Source organism: Hemitrygon akajei, chromosome 29 (genome assembly GCF_048418815.1).
Source record: "Hemitrygon akajei chromosome 29, sHemAka1.3, whole genome shotgun sequence".
Taxonomy (NCBI): domain Eukaryota; kingdom Metazoa; phylum Chordata; class Chondrichthyes; order Myliobatiformes; family Dasyatidae; genus Hemitrygon; species Hemitrygon akajei.
This window is the reverse complement of record NC_133152.1, coordinates 32472141-32496174: the sequence shown is the minus strand read 5'-3', so window position 1 is coordinate 32496174 and position 24034 is coordinate 32472141. Positions and strand designations below refer to the sequence as shown.

General features: G+C 43.6%; 1 protein-coding gene across 1 annotated transcript; it reads right to left on the bottom strand.

Moving 5' to 3' along the window:
* Positions 1-13438: 13438 nt before the first annotated feature.
* Positions 13439-16302, bottom strand: LOC140718568 (transcription factor HES-2-like). The gene is made up of 4 exons (XM_073032536.1): positions 16110-16302; positions 15903-15998; positions 15172-15259; positions 13439-14079 (listed from the first exon to the last, which is right to left on the bottom strand). Exons 1-4 carry the CDS (start codon positions 16206-16208, stop codon positions 13751-13753), a joined length of 612 nt encoding a protein of 203 aa, XP_072888637.1. The 5' UTR covers positions 16209-16302; the 3' UTR covers positions 13439-13750.
* Between the last annotated feature and the right edge of the window lie 7732 nt (positions 16303-24034).

The following is a 24034-nucleotide window of genomic DNA, read 5'->3' as shown; positions in this document are numbered from 1 at the left end:
AATGGCAGAGCAGACTCGAGGGACTGCATGGCTTAGTCTCTGCCACCTACTCACCATTGCTGAGGTTGTGCTGCATAGAGGCAAATGGACTACTTCCTTGCCCGAGGAGCTGAAAGTATATTTATGCAGTCATCAGTGAAAATGTGAACTTCCGACCTCACAGAGGGCGGAATCTCCTTGATGAGGCAGCTGCAGAAGGCTGGGCGTCAGATGATACCCTGGGGAATAATGATGTCCCCGGTGATTTCAACAACCAATTGTCAGCGTAGGCTCTGTTTTAATCATAAGGGTGGAATTGGAAACTTCTACTTACCTGGAGAGCAATGTTCTGAAGATGTGTTCTTGAGGTGTGAATGGCACTGGTAATTTCACACTGTGCAGAACAGTACAACACAATGCAGGCTCTTTGGGCCATAATTTTATGCCATCTCTTTAAACCAGTCCAAGATCAATATAACCTTCCCTCCACCTTTTCTTGCAGCTATGTGCCAACTTAAGAGTCTCTTAAATGTCCTTAATGAGTCTGCCTCTATCACTACCATTGGCAGCTCATTCCACACACTGACCACTTTCTGTGTAAAAATTAACTACCTCAGACATCTCCTCTGTACTTTCCTTCTATCAACTTAAACATATGCTCCATCATATAAGCCATTTCCACCCTGGGAAATAGGTGCTGTCTCCCCACTCTATCTATGCCTCTAATCCTCTTTTACACCTCGACCAAGTCACCTCTCATCCTCCTTCGCTTCAAAAAGAAAAGCCCTAGCTCACTCAACCTCATAAGACATGGTGTCTAATCCAGGCAGCATCCAGGTAAACCTCCTCTACACCCTCTCTTTTGCTGCGCTAAATGCTCTGTGGGTCACTGCAGGAGGGTAGAGTTGCCCCGGGACTGGGTCAGGAATCCCAGAATTTCCCGCCCCATCACAGCCTCAAGCCAACACAGCAGGTTTCAATATGAATAGCCTCTATCAACTTTGACCAATGTAAATGTACTAGGAAGATTGACGTGTCAGTCCATGGCCTCCTTTTGTGCCATGAAGAGGCTGCCCTCAGGGTGCGGCACCTTATTTTCCATCTGGGTAGCCTCCAAACTGATAGCATAAATATCAATTTCTCTTTCTGGAAAAAAACATCTCTCCCCTCCCCCCTTCTTCTATTCCCCTCTCTGGCCTTTTACTTCTTCTCACCTGCCTATCATTTCCCCCTGAGTGAATTCTCCTTTCCTTTCTCTTAGGTCCATTCTCCTCTCCTATCAGATTCCTTTCTCTCCAGCCCTTTACTTTTCTTACCCACCTGGCTTCACCTATCACCTTCAAGCTATCCTCCTTCCCCTCCACCCATCTTTTTGTTCTGGTGTCTTCCCCCTTCCTTTCCAGTACTGAAGAAAGGTCCCAGACTTAAACCTCGACTGTTTATTCATTTCCATAGATGCTGCCTGACCTGCTGAGTTCCCCCAGCGTTTTGGTGGGTGTTGCTTTGGATTTCCAGCATCTGCAGAACTTCTCATGCTATCTAATGGGAATAGCCACATCAGGTTGAAGTGGCAGACTTCCTTCCCTCAGTGGACCATTGTTGAATGAGTTATTGCTCGCACACAAAGAACTGCAACTCCTGGAATCAGTCATCTTATATTTTGGTTCCAGCCTGCGCAATACCCAGTTTATTGTCTTCACATTTAGTTCAATTGGTGTTCCTATTCCAAACAGGCAAGAACACTGTAGACAGGTTTCCTAAAGCTTTTAGGGAGGATTTAAACTAATTTGGCAGGAGGATGGGAACCAGAGTGACAGGGCTGAGGATAGGGCAATTGGTATATAACTAGATGCAGTGTAGTGAGACTGTGAGGAAGAATGAGCAAACTTGAGTCAGTGGGATGAGTTAAAGTGTAACAGGGGACCAAAAGCAAAAAGGATGATGAATACAGGACTATGGTGTTATATTTGACTGCATGGCAAATCTAGTACATTTAGACATTGGCAGGTATGATATTGTGGACATCTCCAAGTCATGGCTGAAAAAAAGATTACAGTTGAAATCTTAACATCCAAGGATACATACCATATCAAAAGGATTGGCAGGTAGACAGAGGGGGTGGGGTGTCCCCTCTGAAAGAAAGATACCATAAGACCATAAGATATAGCAGCAGAAGGAGGCCATTTGGCCCATTGAGTCTACTCCACCATTCAATTAGGGGCTGATCCAATTCTTCCAGTCATCCCCACTCCCCTGCCTTTTCCCCATACCCTCTGATGCCCTGGCTAGTTAAGAACCTAGCTATCTCTACTTTAAATGCACTTGGCCTCAACAGCTGATCGTGGCAACAAACACCACCCTCTGACTAAAGTAATTTCTCCATATCTCTGTTCTAAGTGGATGTCCTTCAATCCTGAAGTCGCGCCCTCTTGTCCTAGGCTCCCCTACCATGGGAAATAACTTTGCCATATCTAATCTGTTCAGGCCATTTAACATTTGGAATGAGATTCCCCTCTATGAGATTCCCCCTCATTCTCCTGAACTCCAGGGAATACAGCCCAAGAGCTGCCAGATGTTCCTCATATGGTAACCCTTTCATTCCTGGAATCATTCTCATGAATCTTCTCTGAACCCTCTCCAATGTCAGTATATCCTTTCTAAAATAAGGAGCCCAAAACCGCACACAATACTCCAAGTGTGGTCTCACGAGTGTCTTATAGAGCCTCAAGATCACATCCCTACTCTTATATTCTATACCTCTAGAAATGAATGCCAAAATTGCATTCACCTTCTTCACAACTGACTCAACCTGGAGGTTAACCTTTAGGGTATCTTGCACAGGGACTCCCAAGTCCCTTTGCAACTCTGCATTTTGAATTCTGTCCCCATTTAAATAATAGTCTGCCCGTTTATTTCTTCCACCAAAGTGCACGACCATACACTTTCCAACATTGTGTTTCACTTGCCACTTCTTTGCCCATTCCCTTAAACTATCTAAGTCTCTCTGCAGGCTCTCTGTTTCATCAAAACTACCAGCTCCTCCACCTATCTTTGTATCATCGGCAAATTTAGCCACAAAGCCCTTAATACCATAGTCCAAATCATTGACATATATCATAAAAAAAAGCAGTCCCAACACCAACCCCTGTGGAACTCCACTGGTAACTGGCAGCCAGCCAGAATAGGATCCCTTTATTCCCACTCACTGTTTTCTGCCGATCAGCCAATGCTCCATCCATGCTAGTAACTTCCCTGTAATTCCATGGGCTCTTATCTTGCTAAGCAGCCTCATGTGTGGCACCTTGTCAAAGGCCTTCTGAAAATCCAAGTACACCACGTCTACTACATCTCCTTTGTCTGCCCTGCTTGTAATTTCCTCAAAAAATTGCAGTAGGTTAGTCAGGTAGGATTGTCCTTTCAGGAAACCATGCTGGCTTTGGCCTATCTTGACATGTGCCTCCCGGTACTCTGTAATCTCATCCCTAACAATTAATTCCAACAACTTCCGGACCACTGATGTCAGCCTCACAGGTCTATAGTTTCCTTTCTACTGCCTCCCACTCTTCTTAAATAGCGGAGTAACATTTGCAATTTTTCAGTCATCCAGTACAATGCCAGAATCTATCAATTCTTGAAAGATCATTGTTAATGCCTCCACAATCTCTCCAACTACTTCCTTCAGAACCCGAGGGTCCATTCCATCAGGTCCAGAAGATTTATCCACCCTCACACCATTAAGCTTCCTAAGCACCTTCTCAGTCATAATTTTCACTGCATATACTTCACTTCCCTGACACTCATGAATGTCCGGTATAGTGAAGTTGCCTTCCACTGTGAAGACTGATGCAAAATACGCATTCATTTCCTCTGTCATCTCTGTGTCTCTCATTACAATATCTCCAGCGTCATTTTTTATTGGTCCTATATCTACCCTCAACTCTTTTTTACCCTTTATATACTTAAAAAAGCTTTTAGTATTTTCTTTGATATTAGTCACCAGCTTCCTCTCATAATTCATCTTTTTCTTCTGAATGACCTTCTTAGTTTCCTTCTGCAAGTTTTTAAAAGCTTCCCAATCCTCTATCTTCCTACTAGCTTTAGCTTCCTTGTATGCCCTCTCTTTTGCATCTACTTTGGTTCTAACTTCACTTGTTAGCCATCGTAGTGTCCTTCTTCCATTCAAAAATTTCTTCTTATTTAGAATATAAGTCTTGCACTTTCCTTATTTTTCACAGAAACTCCAGCCATCGCTGGTCTGCTGTCCTTCCTGCTAGTATCGTTTTCCAGTCAGTCTTGGAAACCTGCATGGTTGACTGACTTGCTGGAGGCAAGAAATGGGAATAGAGGGGTCTTCTATGGTTGGCTGCTGGTGACCAGTGGTGTTCCACAGTGGTCAGTGTTGAGGCCAATTCTTTTCACATTGTATCTGAATGATTTGGATGAAGGAATCAATGGCTTTGTGGCCAAGCTTGTAGACTATACAGAGTCAGGTGGAGGGGCATGTCGTGTTGAGGAAGCAGGCTGTCTGCAGAAGGACCTGGACAGGTTAGGAGAATGGGCAAAGAAGTGGCAGATGAAATATAGTGTTGGGAAGTGCATGGTCATGCACTTTGGTAGAAGGAATAAAGGTGTGGACAGTTTTCTGAATAGGGAGATGATTCAAATTCAGAGGTGCTAAGGGTCTTTGGAGTCATGCAGGATTCCCTAAAGGTTAACTGGCAGGTTGAGATGGTGGCAAGGAAGGCAAATGCTATTCTAGCATTCAATTTGAGAGGACTAGAATACAAAATAAAGGGTGTGATGCTGAGGTTTTGTAATGTATTGGTCAGACCGCACATGGTGTAGTTGAACAGTTTTTGGCCCCTTTTTTAGGAAAAAATGTGCTGGCACTGGAGAGGGTACAGAGGACATTCACAAGAATGATTCCAGGAATGAAAGGATTAACATGTAAAGAGCGTTTGATGGCTCATGGCCTGTACTCACTGGGGTTTAGAACAATGAGGGAGAATCTCGTTGAAACTTATCTAATGTTGAAAGGCCTAGATGTGGATGTGGAGAGGATATTTCCTATACTGAGATAGTCTAGGACCAGAGAATAACCTCAGAATAGAAGAACATCAATCTAGGACAGAGATGAGGAAAAGTTTCATAAGTCCGAGTGTAGTGGATCTGTGAGATTCAGTGCCATAGACAGCTTATGCAGCCCAAGACATTGGGGAAATTAAAGGCAGAAATTGATAGATTCTTGATTAATCAAGGCATGAAAGATTATGGGGAGAAGTCAGGAGACTGGGTTTGAGAAGAAATCACCCATGATGGAATAGCAGAGCAGACTCAATGGGCAGTATGGCCTAATACTGCTCCTACATCTTATGGTCTGTTCCAAAGTCATCTTGAGAAGGAGGTACAGGAGCCTTAGATCCCACACCACCAGATTCAAGAGCAGTTATAACCCTTCAACCACGAGGCTCCTGAACCAGTGTGGATAACTTCATTCATCCCAGCACCTAACTGATTCCACAACCTACATCTTGCATTCGCACTATTATTTATTTTTTTTATTTGCCACAGTTTGTCTTCTTTTGCACATTTGTTTGTCAGTCTGTGTGTAAATGTTCCTTGATTCTGCTGTATTTCTTTGTTCTACTGTGAATGCATGTAAAACAAAAATGAATCTCAAGATGTTATGCGCTGACATATGCCGAACTTTGAACTTCCCGCTTCGAACTCATGTCCGGACAACCTGATCCTACTTTTGCTTTATCTTGTCCGCGAGTGCCTTTCCCATAGTCCAGTCTCTATTCAGAAACAACGGTGTTCTCATACAGGAAGCCGAACTGTGACGGATTCACGCGCTGTTTATTGCATTAGATTATGCACGGATAAAATCTGCCGATCCAGTCGACTCGTGGTCAAATTGAGCAATTCCCCTTAGCTACCACCATGACGTGTTACAGGTGTGCGCTGGAGAGGCGAACACCTGCGGGGCTGCGTGCCAGCAAAACACCGCCCATCGCCAGGCGTCGGTAACTCCTAAGGAGCCTTTCACTGTTCATGTCTCGGTAACACATTATGTTCTGTCGAAGTGAGCTGTCAGAGGGTATATGCATCGCTCTGAGATGCACAGCTTCACCAGCTAATTATGTAAAGCTAATCCTGCAGCAAAGATATCTACAAGAGCGAGAGTGCAGAGAAAATCTACAAGGATGTTGCCAGGACTTCAGGAACTAAGTTAGAGGGAAAGGTAGAAAAGGTTTGGGCTTTAATAATAATAATAATAATAATAATAGCTTATTTATGGAACACTTTTCATACAGATGATGTAGCTCAAAGTGCTTTACAAAGGGATGAAGTGTAAACATAAAAATAAAATTTAAAAATATAATAAAAGATTAAAAGATGTTAGTTAAAAGCGAGGTTCAATAAGGTTTTGAGCTAACAAAAATTTAAGTGTTAACTGAGTCTGCCTCCCTTATAGTTTTAGGTATCCAATTGCACAATCTAGGAGTGTAGTTCCAAAAAAAAGTGCTGACCTGCCAATTATATTTTGAGGGAGATCGTTTAAATTTAAGAGATCGACAGACAACGTCCTGAGAGCACGAGCAGAATTATGAAACGAAAATGATTCTGTGACGTACCAGACCATTACGAGTTTTACAAATGAGAGAACTTTAAAATTAATTCTAAAAGATACAGGAAGGTAATGTGGAGTAGCTAAGATGGGAGTGAGCTATTCCCTCATCCTGGTTTTGGTTAAGAGCCGAGCAGCTGCGTTCTGAGAGAGCTGAAGTGTGTCAATAGATTGCTTTGGAAGGCCAGTGAAGAGTGTATTGCAGTGATCTAGTCTATTTGATATAAAGACGTGAATTAGTTTTTCAGCATCATTATGTTACTGAAACGGACGTATATTTGCAATAAGTGTAGGAATGTTGCTCGGGTCACTTTCTTTACGTGGGATTTAAAATTCAAATCTGGATCAAAGATAACACCCAGACGTGTTACTTCTGATTTTACCAGGAGAGCCAAGTTCTAAAGTTTATCAAGAAGTTTAGATTTTTTGGCTTTGGGACCAACCAAAAGTATTTCAGTTTTATCTTGGTTTAGTTTTAGGAAATCGTTGCTTATCCATTTGTTTATTGCAGCCACACCAGAAGTCAGAGAAGATAGGGTGTTATCATTAGGCTCAACCGAGATATGCAACTATGTGTCATCTGCAAAACTATGGAAATCAAGTTTATGCTGCTAAATGATGTCTCCTGAAGGGAATAGGTGGCGACCTAAAAGTGGGCGACCAAGACAACTTCTTCAAACAATACCAAAGGCTGCATCGTATTTCTTTGAAAACTGGTCCCCAAAACAGATAAGAATGTTTCTAAGGTATATGAGAGAAACCAGTTAACAACACTGCCCAAGAGGTCAGCCAAGTTCTCAAGGCAATCTAGGAACATATTGTGGCCAATTGTGTCGAAGGCAGTGTTTGGATCTAAAAGGATCTTCAAGGAGTAATGCCTCAGAAAGGTGGCATCCATCACTAAGGACCCCCATCATCTAGGCCATGCCTTCTTTCCATTGCTACCATCAAGGAGGAGGTACAGGAGCTTGAAAACACACAATCAATGATTCAAGAATAGCTTCTTCCCCTCTGCCATAAGATTTCTGAATGGTGATTGAAACCATAAACACTGCATCGCTACTTTTTTTCTTTTTTGCACTACTTATTTAATTTAACCTTTCAAATATATATATATATATACTGTACATATACTTACAGTTATTATGAGTTGCAATGTACTGTTGCTGCATAACAACAAATTTCACGACATATGCCAATGATATTAAACCTGATTCTGATTCTCAATTAGAACTGAGACTCTGTTGGCATCAGTACTGAGCCTAAGGTGGCTGACGATTTTGTTAAGGGCAGCCTCCGTGTTGTGGTTTACTCTAAAGCCTAACTGAATCTTTTCTACAACATTGTTCTCATTTAGAATATTGTTGAGTTGGTTGAAAATGACTTTCTGGGGGATCATGCCAAGGAAGGGTACATTTAATCCCTGGATGGTAGGAAAATGAGGGGACATTTGATAGAGGTGCAAAATAATCAGGGGTACAGATAGGGCAAATGCAAGCAGGAGCAGGCTTTTTCCACTAAGTTTGGGTGAGATGAGAAATGGGGGCCATGGGTTCATGCGTGAAAGATGAAATGTTTAAGGGAAACACGGGGGGGAACTTCTTCATTCAGAGGGTAGTGGGAGTATAGAAAGAGCTGCTAGCGCAAGTGGTGGACGCGAGTTCAATTTCAACATTTACGAGAATTGGGACAGGTACATGGATGGGAGGAGTTTAGAGGACTATGGTTCGGGTTCAGGTCGATGGGAGCAGGCAGAATAATAGTTTGACATGCGCTAGGTGGGTCAAAGGGCTGGATTCTCTGCTATGGTGTTTTATGACTGTACATTGCAAAGTTCCAAACATCATGCGATCTACAAACAACTTAATCTGACTGCTCCAAGTGAACCATCACAATATTATAATTATCAAACGATTAAGTATGAAACTTGTCTAGATCTCTCCCTGCTGCGTTCCTTAGCCCCATCTCCTCTGTTCGCCTTCATTTCGTTATTAAGATTTAGAATTTAATATCGGAAGTTAATTTTCACCATATCATTGCTAACAAGATTTCAAATTTGCGAACTCGCCTGTACTGTTTCAGAACACAAAGGCCAGGCGATCACAACCGATACTTAACTGGCAATTTTCAGGCTCGTCGAGATTAACTACCTACTCTACGCGACACAGTTATAGTTAGTTAAGAATTTGCTTCATCCAAAGGGAAAATTCGGAATTAAAAACAGAAAATCCTGCGAACAGCGCGCAAGTTTTTTCACTTAGAAAAGTAAATCTGTTTGGGTCAGAGGTTTCCAAACTTTCTTATGCCATGAACCCCGACCATTAACCGAGGGGTCCGTGGACTGCAGGTTGGGAACGCCCGGAGAGGTGATACAATGAATGCGTTCGGTGTTTCACTGTGGAGCTGATGTAAATTGTGCTAGGAATATGACACTATTCCTATTGATAATGACAATATCTGATTGTAGCGTTTTAATTATTCAGAGAGATTGTGACAATTATTTGTGTTCAGACCATAAGACATCGATGCAGAATTAGGCCATTCGGCCCGCTGAGACTGCTCCTCCATTCCATCATGGCTGGTTTATTATCCTTTACAACCCCATTCTACTGCCTTCACCCCGTAACCTTTGACACCCTTGTTTATTTCAACTGCATGGATATTAAGGACATACCCCCCCCCCCCAAGATTCGACAACCCAACAATCGGCTTGTAGAGGCCATAAATCTTCATTGCCTTTTTGTAGAAAACAAGCCTAGCTCAGTAAATTGCATAATTAGACGCTGACGTAGCAACATTGCCAGCTTCACAGTTTGCACAGACGATGCTGACATCATTACAGCAACTGCTTCACTTCTATCTAAATGCAGTATCATCGTCCAAGAATAAGGATTTAGTGACACCATAAGGATCCAAATTCTTGCACACCCGTACTTACTGTAAACACTTCAGACAAATTATACAGCTTTACTGATAACATGGATGCAATGCAAACAGTTTTCATAAGTGCAAACACGAGGAAATCTGCAGATGCTGGAAATTCAAGCAACACACCCAAATTGCTGGCGGAACACAGCAGGCCAGGCAGCGTCTATAAGGAGAAGCGCTGTCGACGCTTCAGGCCGAGACCCTTCGTCTAGTCCTGACGAAGGGTCACGGCCCGACACGTCGACAGTGCTTCTCCTTATAGATGCTGCCTGGCCTGCTGTGTTCCACCAGCATTTTGTGAGTTTTCATAAGTGTTCAGAGATTCAATCAGTTTGCACGGAGCTTTTTTACTGGTGTTGGTTGAAAGCACTCACTACCTCGGAACGAGGGTCATTTTCCGAACTTTTGAGTATTTCAAGCTGTATTGTTTTTGTTGAACGACAGACGGCCCCCGATGAAGGGTCTTGGCGCGAAACGTCGACTCTTTCTATCTTTCCATGGATGCTGCCTGACCTGCTGAGTTCCTCCAGCACTTCGTGCGTGTTACCCGAGGCAAACACTAGGCGTTTTAAACATCCCAGTCAGCGCAGTGTGAAACGCTGCCGGTAGTATACTTTAGTGAAATAGTCTTGGACATTTTCCCTCGGTTCTAAATGCTTTATTTCAATAAAAGGTCACTTGGTTTGTTGTGAAATGGCGCCGGAATGAACACAATCCGTTTATAAATCTGAATTATCTCACTAAACGAAAATATGTTTCTGGATTAGAATCCGGTAGTTAAAATGTCAACTGCTGTATTTATACTCCGTTTTATTTAAACCTTTTAAAAAATCAAAATGAAGAAATTGTACTTATTGATAGGGAGAACAATGTAAAGCACAAGCTTCGGTGAGCAGTATTTTGTTACATTGGCTACTTCCTCTCATAAACGGTGCCGCTGTGTTGACTGATAAACCAAGACTGTAACTGTACCAGTGACTTAACAATGAATTAAACAGACCTGGAGTAATTGGGACGGGCCATGCTTTATCGAAAAGCATCTACACAAAATCGACTATAGCCGAGTAAAGATTAACGGCACGGAGCTTACAAACCGGTGGCTATGTTGCGGTTCCCCAAAGCAGCAGGATTTGCAACACCCGAACGTTAAGTGTGAAAACAGGATCTCAAAGGAGATATCGCCAGATACGATCACAACGTGTCACGCAATAATTCTATTTCGTTTAAATGTGTTCCACACGACTTATTCGTTGTGATTCCACTCTAATAAAGTTATTAACAGTCTTGGCTTTTGATAATTATTTTCCTTTCTAAAATTTCAGTTGTCGAGAGATAAGTATCTCATTGTTAAGAATATCAAATCTCACGAAAAGGGAAATAGGTCTAACCAGAATCCAGTCGACATTCCATAGCTTGCGTAATTGCGTTTAAGTGCAGAATGCGTTGCTTTTATTCGGCTTGATGTGTTTTACACCATTTTTAAAAGAATCAACATTAAGTGGCCTTACACTTCTCAGTGAATATGCTACATGGATAATATAGACTAGGTTGATGTAGTTCCTACCAGGAACGGTGGAAGCCTCCAAGCAGATGCGCCTCGACTGTTCCAGCTGAGGTTGCTGAGGAAGGAGAGGAAAGAAGTTTAAGAAGACCTGGCCATAATCTACCAAACTTGCGTGGATCGCGGTTGGTGTCTGGCACCGTTGATCAATAAAGGGTATTAGTATAAACACGCTATCTACCGACCAACACGCAAAACGCCGGAGGAACTCAACGGGTCAGGCAACATCTAAGGAGCTGGACAGTCCATGTCCATTTCCCCCTACAGATTCTTCCTGACCCGCTGAGTTACTCTGAATTGTGTGTGTTGCTCCCGGTTCCAGCATCTGCAACCTTTAATGGCTCCTATTTACAGACCACACTGATAGGAATGTTCGAGAAGGTTCTATTGTCAATTATCACGGACAGAATTAGTATGCACTTAAACAAGATTAATTGTTTAGGAGAAGTAACATGTACTTGCGCCTTGATAGGGTAATTTAATAAGGTAACAGATATGGTGGATGAGGAGAATGCTGTTGCGGTCGTACCTGTGGATTTCCAATTTTTTTGTAAATAGTAAGCTAGTCGTCAAGATTGAAGACTAGGAGATAACAGGAGCTAGAGTAGCATGGGCAAACATAGGCAAATAAAGGGGGAAAGAGTAGTAGAGAGTTTTCACATTTTGTCCAGTAGTTCAATGTACCGTGGAGTTTGCCAGAGATAGGAATGGGAGTTTTGCTTTATTTTTATTAGCTAATTTTGGCTTGGATAGGCTGTCTGCAGATGGTACAGTGCTATGGAGTGCAGGGGGTAATGTTGCAGCTGTAAAGGACCCTGGTCAGACCCCACTTGGAGTACTGTGCTCAGTTCTGGTCGCCTCACTACAGGAAGGATGTGGAATCCATAGGAAGGGTGCAGAGGAGATTTACAAGGATGTTGCCTGGATTGGGGAGCATGCCTCATGGGAGTAGGTTGAATGAACTCGGCCTTTTCTCCTTGGAGCGACGGAGGATGAGGGCGACCTGATAGAGGTGTATAAGATGATGAGAGGCATTACTTGTGTGGATAGTCAGAGACTTTTTCCCAGGGCTGAAATGGTTGCCACAAGAGGACACAGGTTTAAGGTGCTGGGGAGTAGGTACAGAGGAGATGTCAGGGGTAAGTTTTTTACTCAGAGAGTGGTGAGTGCGTGGAATAGGCTGCTGGCAACGGTGGTGGGGGCGGATACGATAGAGTCTTTTAAGAGACTTTTAGATAGGTACATGGAGCTTAGGAAAATAGAGGGCTATGGGTAAGCCTAGTAATTTCTAAGGTAGGGACATGTTCGGCACAACTTTGTGGGCTGAAGGGCCTGTATTGTGCTGTAGGTTTTCTATGTTTCTATGAGAGCAGAATGCAAGGCGGTATATAGCAAGGCATGTGGAATGGGGTGGTGGGGTAGTCAGAAATTAATGGTTTGATATATGACATATTCCTATTTTGGTAGGAATGCGTAGTGGAAAAAGGCAGTATCAACTAAAGGCTGCAATTCTGAATGGAGTATTGGGACAGAGAGATCTTGGAATGATTTAAAAAAGCATGCGGGATACGTTTTAAAGGTAAATCAAAGCATTGTGTATAATATTAACAATGTCACAATGCCCCCCCCCCCATACAATGCTGTTTTGACCACAATGGTCGTTTATGTCGATTGCTAGGAACGAAGCTTCAGACATGAATGTAAAGGCTTACAAAGGGATAGAGAAGAAACTTGTTAAAATAATTGCAGTGATGAGCGACTTTAGCTATATAAGTGAACGGACTGGACAAGCTAGGGTTGTTCTCTGGAACAGAGGAGGGGGGTTAAAACTCATAATACATACAGAGAGAAATGATCGAGATTGTACCTATTGTGGGAGGGAGAAAGAATTAGTGGACCATAGAATTAAGGTAATTAGCCAAAGCATCAAAAATAACATGGCGATATTTTATTTTACAATTAGGGTATTGGATGCACTATAAGGAGAAAATTAATTTATAATATTTTTAAAAAATGGATAAATATCCGTATGGAAAACATTAACAAGGCTACAGGGAGTGAATTGCTAAATAGGACTAGCAGGGTTGCTCACACGTCGAACGGTACAGTGTAGATGGGCCAACTGGCCTCTTCCGCGTAGTAACCGTGATTATGTGATGGCTGTGTCTTAAATCAGCCCCCACCACGACCCTCCACATCTCCATCTCTATTTGATACTCGGTTCTAACGCTATTCTTGCTGATCCGCTTTGCCTCTCTCCAAACACACCTGCCCCTCAGCGTGCGCGTAACAGGAGTGAAACCCCTTGAAAATGAGAACACTCTGAGACACCCTGCTGATTTTCGAATTCGGTTTATTTGCAGAAATCTCTTGCATCCAACCATTAAGCGCCATTATATTATCTTTGAATCCTCATTTACAATACATTGCCCGATTCCACAAAATAAAATGGCGTGCTAGCATTACAAAGTGCCCCTTGTGTGTCGACGTTCCGTCGGATCCATGTAAACGAAAGTTTCTGTTTTGAATAGAAACTGTGCAATTGACAGCAAAATGAAATGTAACGCAACGTTATTACAAATTTACACTTTTTTTACAGTTAACTCTTTACAGTATTTTATACACATCAATAGTCCTTATAGTTCATTTATTCACGCCGATAGCCAGGGCCTCCAGATGGCTCTGTCGTGGTAAGTCGCCGTGGCTTGTGGACGAGGGCTGACGGCGGGCGACGATGGAGCAAGATCCGCTGCTCTGTGGTTGGAGTTGGATTGGACAAAGCTCCGCGCTTCCTCCGGGCAGGACGGGGCCCTGCTGTGCGAATACGAATGGGAGGAAGCCAAGGGCAAGTCCATGCACCTCTCCAGGTAACTTGTCAGGTTACTACACAGTTCTGTTCCCGAGAGTTTTGAAGACGGGAGCAGCCTTGTCAGTTGAAGGAGGCAAGCCCGGTATCCTTCGCGAAAGCTATCCAGCCGACCTGTAGAGAAAGCGGCGACAATGTTATTTGTCCAGCTTAAAGTATTACCATTCTATAAATTCACTAATAAGTTAACGCTAAGTGTGGATAGAGTCATAGAGCACGGAACCAAACCCATGCTAACCAATACGTCCAGTCTTCTCCATCTGCGTTTGGCTCATAACCCGAACCTTTTCTATCCACGCACTGATCTAAATATCTTTCAGACAATGTAATTGTGCCCTACTCCGCAACTTAGAACATAGAAATCTACAGCACATTACAGGCCCTTCGGCCCACAACGTAAGACATTGGAGCAGAATTGGACCTTTCGGCCTATCGAGTCTCCCCCTCCTTTCCATCAGGGCTGATTTATTATCCCTTTCAACCGCATTCTTCTGCCTTCTCCACATAACCTTTGAAACCCTGACTAAACAAGAACCTATCAACCTCCGCTTTAAATATGCCCAATGACTTGATTTCCATAGCTGTCAGTGGCAATGAATTCCACAGATTCACCACCCTCTGGCTGAAGAAATTCCTCCTCATCTCTGTTCTGAAGAGATGTCGTTCTATTCTGAGAGTATGACTTGGGACTTCCTCTGGCAGCTGATTCTATATTTCCAGAGCTTGCATTTGAGAATACAAGGGGAGGGGGGACAACAAAGGATTTGGAAGCACCAGAAAAGACATTAAGTGCGATATCATTATCTCTAAATTGCTCTCCAAGGGCAAAAGTAATTGACTGCAAACATGAGAACATCTGTAGATGCTGGAAGTCCAGGCAAAACGCACAAAAAGTGTATTCAGAATTTCACCCCGACTTAACACGAGTCTTTGCAGTTGGACCGCTCGTAGCCAAAATTGTTTAAGGTCATGTTGAACTTGGGGAGGGTTCACTCATAAACATCCCCAGTAACAATTCTGGGAGGTTTCAAATGCAGAATAGTCTTGGATTTCAGCCGAGCTTGCTGGCCGATTCTGCAAGTGCAAATCGACATGACTAACTTCGGATTTTCCAGTTGAGACATGTTCAAACAAGGGGAACATGTTAGACCTGGCCACCCCCCCCCCTCCGCCCCCGTCCCAAGAAGCCTGTGGAAGTGTACTCACTGTGGAATGGTGTTTTGGGCAAATTGTGGAGAAATCGAACCGTCATTTCCAAGATATCAGCCTTTTCCAACTTGGAGTATCGAGGACTCTGGACAAGAAAAGACAAAATATAATCGAGCTGAAGCAATCTATTCCGCACGGATGCTGTATAGCTCTCTGTGTACTTCCAGACATTTCTGGTTTTGTTTAAGATTGCCAATATCAGGAGATTACTATTTGGTTTTTTTTTAAAGTTTTATCCTCCTCCCCGCCCCCGCAATTCGGAATGAGTTTCATCACCAGCACCACAATGCATTACACTGAAGGAAGCTTCACTGCCCCTTGTGCCTGCGCCGCTCCGAACAGATTTACCTGACTTAACGCACCTCGCAGCACTATGTCTGCAAGTCATGACTAGTTCCAGGTCAAGTTGGTTTTGTCAACTCGATCAAATTTGAGTTGGTATTAAATATAGTGAGAGTTTCTTCCTGTCCGGAATCAGTGCGTTCCCGACGGTTTGCAGTTTACAATATGATGTATTAATATTCAGTAACCACAAAGTGCTGGGGTAACACAGATACCATCTATGGAGAGGGATAAATCTATGAAGTTCTCCACTAGGACTCGGTCGGAAACGTCGACTGTTCCTTTCCATAGATGCTGCCTGAGTTCCTCCAGCATTTTGCACGTCTTTCTCAGGATTTCCAGTCTCTGCAGAATCTCCTGTGGTTTTAGAAAGAAAAGATACTTACATCTTTGCCAATGAGAGGCAGGATCAGAGTCTTTAGCTTATTCAAGCTGTCGTTGATTCGCGCCCGTCTTCTTTTCTCCATCAAAGGTTTCAGGGTCTGCAAAGAAAAGAAGGGTGACTTGTCAGTGTTCAGGCGAAAGACACGGCGCAGAGCATTGGGAAGCAACTCGCTCCGCGGGTTGAACGACAGTTCGGCGACGCTCGTTACCTTTCTCAACTCGCTCGGCTGCTTTTTGCTGCGCTTGCTGGGCTGTGAGGAGGGCTGTCCCTGCGCGGGCTTGCTCGGTTCTAGGAGACGAGGAGGCATTCTGTGTTGGAGTATGCGCGTCAGAGAGATGCAAGCCGACAGCGATCAAGTCAAACTGACCAAAGTGATACAGGCGTACTGAGCACCCCGCGTGTGAGTGTACTTATAGAGAGTGGGTGTGCCCACGCCCTGCCCACTTGTCTTTGTGCCGTGGCAAAGGACGCTGCAGCGCTCCCGTGCACCATACCAAACTTATTACAATAAAGCTACCATCTGTCCTACACTAAATCACCGTGCCAATTAAAAAAAATGCCAAACTATAGCATCATAAAAGAAATCGGAGACCATCTTTACTATGACATTCTTGTTCTGAAATGCTTAATATTGTACGGCTGAAATCAGCCCGTGACAACTTTCGATATGTGAACTCAGCAAGTTATTACCAGCTTTAAGAATTACGTGTCGTGAATCGTCTACAGTGTTTTGCATACTTCAACCCGAAATGAATAAAATACAGACGGGAAAAAAAGCACCAAATGGAAGTTTTAAAACTTTCCGCCAAATCTGATTTTGAAAGGTGGAGTAACTCCTTCTAAAGTCCTGTAAATGATATTTGCAAATATCTCAGATGCACTGTAGGAAGACCATGCTCTCTTCTTTTTGAATTGGTAATTTGTGAGAGGTTTGTTACTCCCCCCCCCCCCAACCCCCACCCCCCATGCAGCTTCTCCGCTACTTCGAAGGTCTCAGGTTGGAAACAAACCTGTTCTCAAGTGAAAAATATAAACAGCTTCCCAAGCCGAAAACTACGCCGACCCACTAGCCAAAACAACGCCGTCTCTCCTCATTTTTAAGGACAATGACTCGGGAATTTAGACTAAAGTATTTGATTAACAAAAGTTCGGATGAGAGGGGCAGGATGAAAGTCAAAAAATAAACTGTGTCCAAGTGACCATTTTGCGCAGTTCTTGTTTTGCAGTTTCGATGCAAAGTCATCATTTTATATGTTCATTACAAGTTGCGCTTGTTCCTTCATTATTTGTATTTTAAAAATTGAATGTTGGTTTCATAAGATTGGAACTCTGGGACGGTGCAAGATAAAGTGAAACAATACCGACTTGATTAGAGAAAGATGATGAAATTAGACTTTCGGGTACAAGTGGCAAAAAAGTTTAGACAAATTAAAATTAGACAACATTTAGTGAAAATATTTCCCTCTCTCCCTCACTCCCTCGAGGATTCGTGCACTTGGATTCAAGCCACGCGTCAGGCACACGCCAACATCAACTCGCCAGCCCGCGATCCCGGCCATCGCTAGTAATAGCACTTTCTACAGCCCCAATTCTAAAGTAAATTGCTTCAAAGTTTAAAAGTCCCCAAAAAAAGATTAATCTTAGCCGCTTGGAATCTTTAACCGACACATTTAAAAAGTGTTCGATTCTAGTCATAAATATTCTTAGCAACGCGTGACACAGATATAACTCGGAGAATGGAGAGGGGGAGCAAGGAGCGATCTATTTTTCAGTATAAATATTTGCTGTGGAGTTTAATATTTTTGAAATATAGGTTTTAATTGTGCTGCGTAATAGGTTTCCTGGCGTCCACTTTTCTGGATCGGACATACGTTATATTTTCGAAAATCTAGCGTGTTATTGAATTATTAAAACAGCTTCCAATCTGTCCCAGAATTAAAAGACCGCGTTTGTTTTGGCTTGGGTAGCTGCTTTAAATGAAACATCTGTCCTTAAAACCACCCCCATCCCCGCCACACCACACACCAAACTTCTCAACTACCCCCACCCCGAACAAAGGCATCCCCGGGTTATTGGCGGGTTCTGGCCAAAGGATCACGTGACGTTAAAGTTTTTATAAGGAAGTCACACACCATTTCTGCCGTTAGAACTGCGCTCAGCACTGAATCCGAATCACACGGGGTCTAAAACCGAGAAAACGGCAAAGAGGCTCTCCATGTTGGCATATTGTTGTGGCATAAAATTCAACACTTTGCTTCCGAATTCAATGGGTGTTTTTTTCTCAGTTAGTTCGGACCGGAGGGTAATATAGAGGTTTATTTCAGTTAAAACGATGCTGCCAGTGCTGAGGTTGAATTCGGTGCATTCTTGTGCAGTGTCGCCTCCCTCTCGCAGCCGGCCGGGTCTCGGTGGGATTAATGAGATCAATGGGAGTCATGTACTCGGCACGCGCCGACAGCCGCTCGAGCAGGCGGCAGGATGCAGGGTGCCGGCGCTCCGCCAGGGTATCAAAGAGCACTAAGATAACACGCCATTTCAAATTCATGACAAATTTGCCATGGAAAGGCGCAGTTACACCCCAGCCAAACGGTACAATTGACACCCACTATGTACTCGAGGAGCATCAAAGAACACGCATCAACACACTTTCAGGTTTTGTTATCACTCATGTCGGGAAATGTGTTGCTACGCGGCAGTAATGCAGGGCAATCCATTAAAAACTTCCTATACGTTACAATAAGAAATATATATATACAAATACAATTGACACTGAGCGCAAATATAGAGCAAATAGTGAGGTAGTGTTCACGACTTAATGGACCGTTCAGAAATCTGATGGCGGGGATGGGGGAGAGGGTGGGGAAGAAGATCTTTCTAAAATGTTCAGTGTGCATCTTCAGGCTCCAGTACCTCATCCCTGTTAGTAGCAATGAGGAGAGGGCATGTCCTGGATGGTGAAGGTCCTTAATGTCGGATGGGCATGTGGGATTTACAAAACCGAATCTGACCAGTAGACGCTAGATGTTCCTTCCACACGAAGCCCTCATTCAAAGGGTTTCCGCCCTTCTCTACCTTTCTGGCCCACCCGGTTTGCTGTCAACAACATGGAATAGTGCAATTGTTAAAAATTGTGAAAATCCTTTGCTGCTTATTGAAAACAAAACCCTATTGAGTAACAATCGGAATCAGGTTTAATATCCTGGCATGTGTCGTGATTTGCTTTTGTTTTGCGGCATCAGTAAACTACAATCCATAATTTAAAAACTATAAAATTAATGTGAAAGTATATATAAAAAATATAAATTAAGTAAGTAGTGTAAAAAGAGAGGAAAAAAGTGACATAATGTTCATATGCTTACAGAAATCTGATGGTGAAGGGGCGGAAACTGTCCCTGAAACGAATTCTAACTCAAGAATCCCGAATAATAAACGAGGACTCTTTAAATCAATGTTACCCTTTTACCCTTACTGAGTTAAAAAGGCATGTTTCCATCTATCATTAAACTCGTTCCATTTTCATTCAAACTAGCTCATGTCCTGTATTTTTTAAAGACAAGCAGCGTCTCGAAGCTGAAACGAACGCTGCCCCGTTCAAACACCCCTCCCCCGTGGTCACACAGATACAGTGGGGGTTCTTCCACTTTGCTGTAATACAGCGGATCAGATGAGTCTAGAATTCCGTTCAAATAACGGGGATATTTAAAATCTAGAGAGATGATCACATATTCACAACTTGTTTCTTTAAAAGTAGTTTGCGAGTAAGGAACTAATTATTGTTTACAATTGAAACAATAAACACATGATAGGCCCTTCGGTCCAAAATGTGGTGCCAAACCAATTAAATTAGAAATCAAATGGCCAATTAAACTAATCCCTTATAGAACGTAGAGCAACGTTAAAGAGTTAAGCAGGGGACAATTCGCCAAAGTGACAAGCGTGCTTGCTTTAGTTTATTTTTCAAAAGCCCATTTTACGTTTGATGATCTTGAAGTATATTTCTGTGTGCGGGACACTGTTGGCAGTTCCTACTACAGTGCCCCAGATCGGGGCCTTTGGGGGATTAGTTCAGATGAATTCATGCCACGCGTTTGACACGAGCCAACGAACAGACGGAGGGTCCCTGGGCAAGCGAGGCCAGTGAGCTCCGAGCGCAGTCCCGTTCTGAAAGTTATTGCCCTCCCCCTCCCGCCTTCTCTCTGGGATTTTCTTATTCCCATTTCGTTTATGTGCGTGGGGGTGGTGGGGGGAGTTGTTGTGTTTCAAACAATTTTGGCGTCAGGGTCCCATATGCTCTCTCTGGATGACTCGGAGTGGGGTGAACAATTAGACTGCCCGTCATTCCGAAGGGCTTGGGATTCCCCACGTCCTCAGAACTCAGTCACTCGACAACACTGGGCAGAGGTAAGAAGTTTCTCCAAGTAGTCACCCACACGTTTCCTTTCAAAATCTAATCTTAAATCGTATTATAACTGCTTTTCAGTCCTGTATTTTAGTGACTTGTTTATTTAAAGTCAGGTTTACATTATAATAACTTTACCTATAAAGTAGATAGACAGGTGTACAAGTACAGTTAAAATAGTGTTATATTGCAGTCCACTCTGTATGTGCACTTATATAGGGACCCCCATTTTAATTGGACATCAGAAATGGTGCATATGCTTTGTAATTTAACTTTCGTGCTTTCGATGTAAGCGTTCTAATTTAAATTAATGTTAACAAAATAACAAAGAAGTGTTTAATATTAAGGATATAATTGGTAACATAAATTAAGCCATCGCGCAAGGTAGTGCGCCATTTCTGGCAAAATATGTCTTAGCATAATTCTGCATATTGTTTCAAACGAATTTATAACAATGACCGCCCACTGTGATGCGAAATAAAATCTTTAAAGTGGCGTAATTATAAGCAAATACTCTATTTTTATTACTAAATCCCGATATTTTATTCGAATCGCTCTTAGATTTCCCCAGTGTCTAGATGACAGCACTGAGCGGCAGCTGCGTTCAAAACTGACGGTTTCGTTTTGTTACATGAGTTTGCACTTTGTATACCCAGAACATTCCAGAATATAATGTCACTTTTCCTTCTTCTTACGCTAACTCTGATCATTCACATTGCCCAAGGTTAGAGTCAGACGTGTGACTTTCGTTTAAGGGGGGGTTGAGTCCAGCAGTCGGATGCAAAACCCGGGACTCGTACAGAAACTCTCCAGGTAAGGGACGAAAATGGAACGAGGGTTCGGCCAAGACAAATAAGGAACGACAAGAGCTGTACTATATATAAGCTAGCATCCCTGCGGTCCGAGCTAATCAAGACAATGCAGCTTTAGGCTCTTGCGCTTTGAAAATAAAACGCTTTTAACAATCAGTTATTGCATAATTAAACAAATATCCGTTCACGCAACGCATCACCTAGAACTGAGCTCATTCGCTTATTCAGCTGAGACCTCCGGCCAGCTTCAGACGGTAGGAAGTTAATTCCCACTCGCTGTCGCGTGCCGTTTTACCAACAATTACTGGGCAGCAGCTGTACAGAGAAAAGCTTCTAGTGAGTATATAATCCGGCCCTCGCCCGCCTTTTCCCATCACTCAGACCCTAATTTAGTTCTGCTGGTAAAGGCAACGCGTGCGCAAAAAGGGCTGTGACTTCTCTCCCCGTCCTGGGGCCGTTCCGTTTCTGTTGTGTAAAATCTGAAGAGATGGACAGTTTAGCCGAATTTTTCCCCCCTACACCTTTCCGTAGGTGGAAGAGGGAGACGGGAAACCACAATTACCACAATTTCAGCGGAAATTCGGTAGAACCCAAGAAAGGGAGTGGGAATTGGGGATTATAGGAACGATGCGGGGTGGAAATAAACCCGCCTGAACGAAGTGGCCGAAGAAAACGAGAAAAAACTGAGAAATGGTCAGTGGAGGAGAAAGGATAAATAAGTACGTTGCGTGGGGGGGGGGGGGGGGGGATAGAATTTGAACAAGGCTTTAGAAGAAATCAAACGCTAAGCAAAGTTAATCTTTTTATAACCTGGTTGTTGAGGAGGTGCCTCGGCACGAAACATTGGTTGTTTATTCCTCTCCAGCCCGAGTTGCTGAGTTATACATTATATACACGTGTATAGTTAAATGGCAATAAACTAGACTTTATATCCCTAAACCCTATTGAACTGCCATCTTCATCTAGCTCTCGGTAAGAAGTTCCTGTATAAAATCCCAATAACATGAAGGTAAGGCGATATCTTTAAGAATAATGCGCCATATGAGATGAAGCTCTGGGCGCTGGCATCCCTGGGCACCTACTGCCCTGGGAGTAAGAGGTCACGAGTGATGTCAGAGTAGCCCAGGTGGCACAGTAGAGTAGCAGTTGGCATTACAGCGCCATCTGACCATGGGGCTCGATTCTCGCCGCTGTCTGTAAGGAGTCTGGACGTTCTCCCCGTGACCGCATGGGGTTCCCCTGGGTGATCGGTTTCTACACTCCTTCCACTCTCCTTCCACTGTGTGCTGGGGGCACCTATTGAATACTGAAAGACGTAAACGGAGTGGAAGTGGAGAAAATCTTTCCAATAGTGGCGGAGTCTAAGGCCAGAAGGCACACCCTTTAGAACAGATATGAGGAGGAATTGTTTTAGGTGGTGAATCTGTGGGTTTCATTAGGAATATTTAAATCGGCCATTATGTTCTGTGTCGCATGATGTAAGCCATCATGGTCTTTCCATGACCATGATTGTTCTTGGTAAAAAATTTTCTACAGAAGTAGTTTGTCATTGCCTTCTTCTGGGCAGTGTCTTTACAAGATGGGTGACCTCAGCCATTATCAATACTCTTCAGAGACTGTCCGACTGGCGTCAGTGATCGCATAAACCGGACGTGATACGTACCAGCTGCTTATACGACCATCCGCCATCTGCTCCCGTGGCTTCAGGTGATCCTGATCGGAGGGAGTTGGGAGGGGGGAAGAGCTAAGCAGGTACTACATCTTGCCCAAGGGTGACCTGCAGGCTAGCGGAGGAGAGAAGCGCCTTACACCTCCTTAGAGATGTATTTCCACCCCGCCACCTGAGAACGTTAGATATTTCGGGGGAAAGGCAGAGAAAATGGGGATGAGAAGGATAATAAATCACCCATGATAGAATGGCGGAACATAGCGTTGGTCACAGGAGCAGAGTTGTACCAGTCGGCCTATGATCGACTCCCCAGGTCGATGGGCTGAATGGCACAATCCCGCTCCTATGACTGATGGTCGTATGGAAGAGGAGAATGCACAGGATGAAAGTTTCAATCAAGTGGGCTCCTTGGTCTTGGATGGTGTCTGAGCATTGTTGGAGTAAATGGAGAGTGTCTAATCACACAGCTGGCTCGAGTCCAGTCAATTGCGAATAGTGAGACTTGCACAGTGCAATTTTCACCCACTGATCTGCTCCTGTCTTTACGTGTTTTTCATGGCCCGTCTAGTTACATTACAGATCAACTCTAACTATGGGGGCCCAATAAAGCCAATGGATACCAAGGCAAAATATGCACTCACTTTTTGGCGATGGTCATCGCCAGGCAATTGTTTGGCGAGGACATCACCTGCTATTCACTGGCCATGCAGCGATGTCGCTGGGTCTTTTCTGATCCAGTCAGCGACTGATTCATTATCGCAGGAGGGTGTGAATATAATTGAATATGGTACAAACGACAAAATTGAGCTTATTAGTACAGTGGGTGAGGTAGCTTCAGTGGAACAAGCTACCGTATCACAGACAGGATGGCATGTGGTTACATGGTCTGTGATCTATCCCGTCATCTCAGCCATGTCTGGCTATCAATTGGGTTGAAGCCTCTTTGATAGCGGGATCCTCGAGGGAGGTCAAGGTAGATCAATCAAAGGAGTTTGTACATCTTCCCGTGATCCTTGGCTTCCCTCTGGGTGCTCCGGTGTCTTCTCACATTTCAAATGCATACGGGTTAGGATTAGTAAAACCTGGGCATGCTATGTTAGCGCCGGAAGCATGGCGACACGCCGGCTGCTCCAGCTCTATGTTGGTTGCTGCCGCAAACGGCATATGACAAATGACAAATAAACATACATATGACAAATAAATCTAATCTTTATTTGGCCGAGGATGACTGCAAATCCTGTGGCCTCTTACGA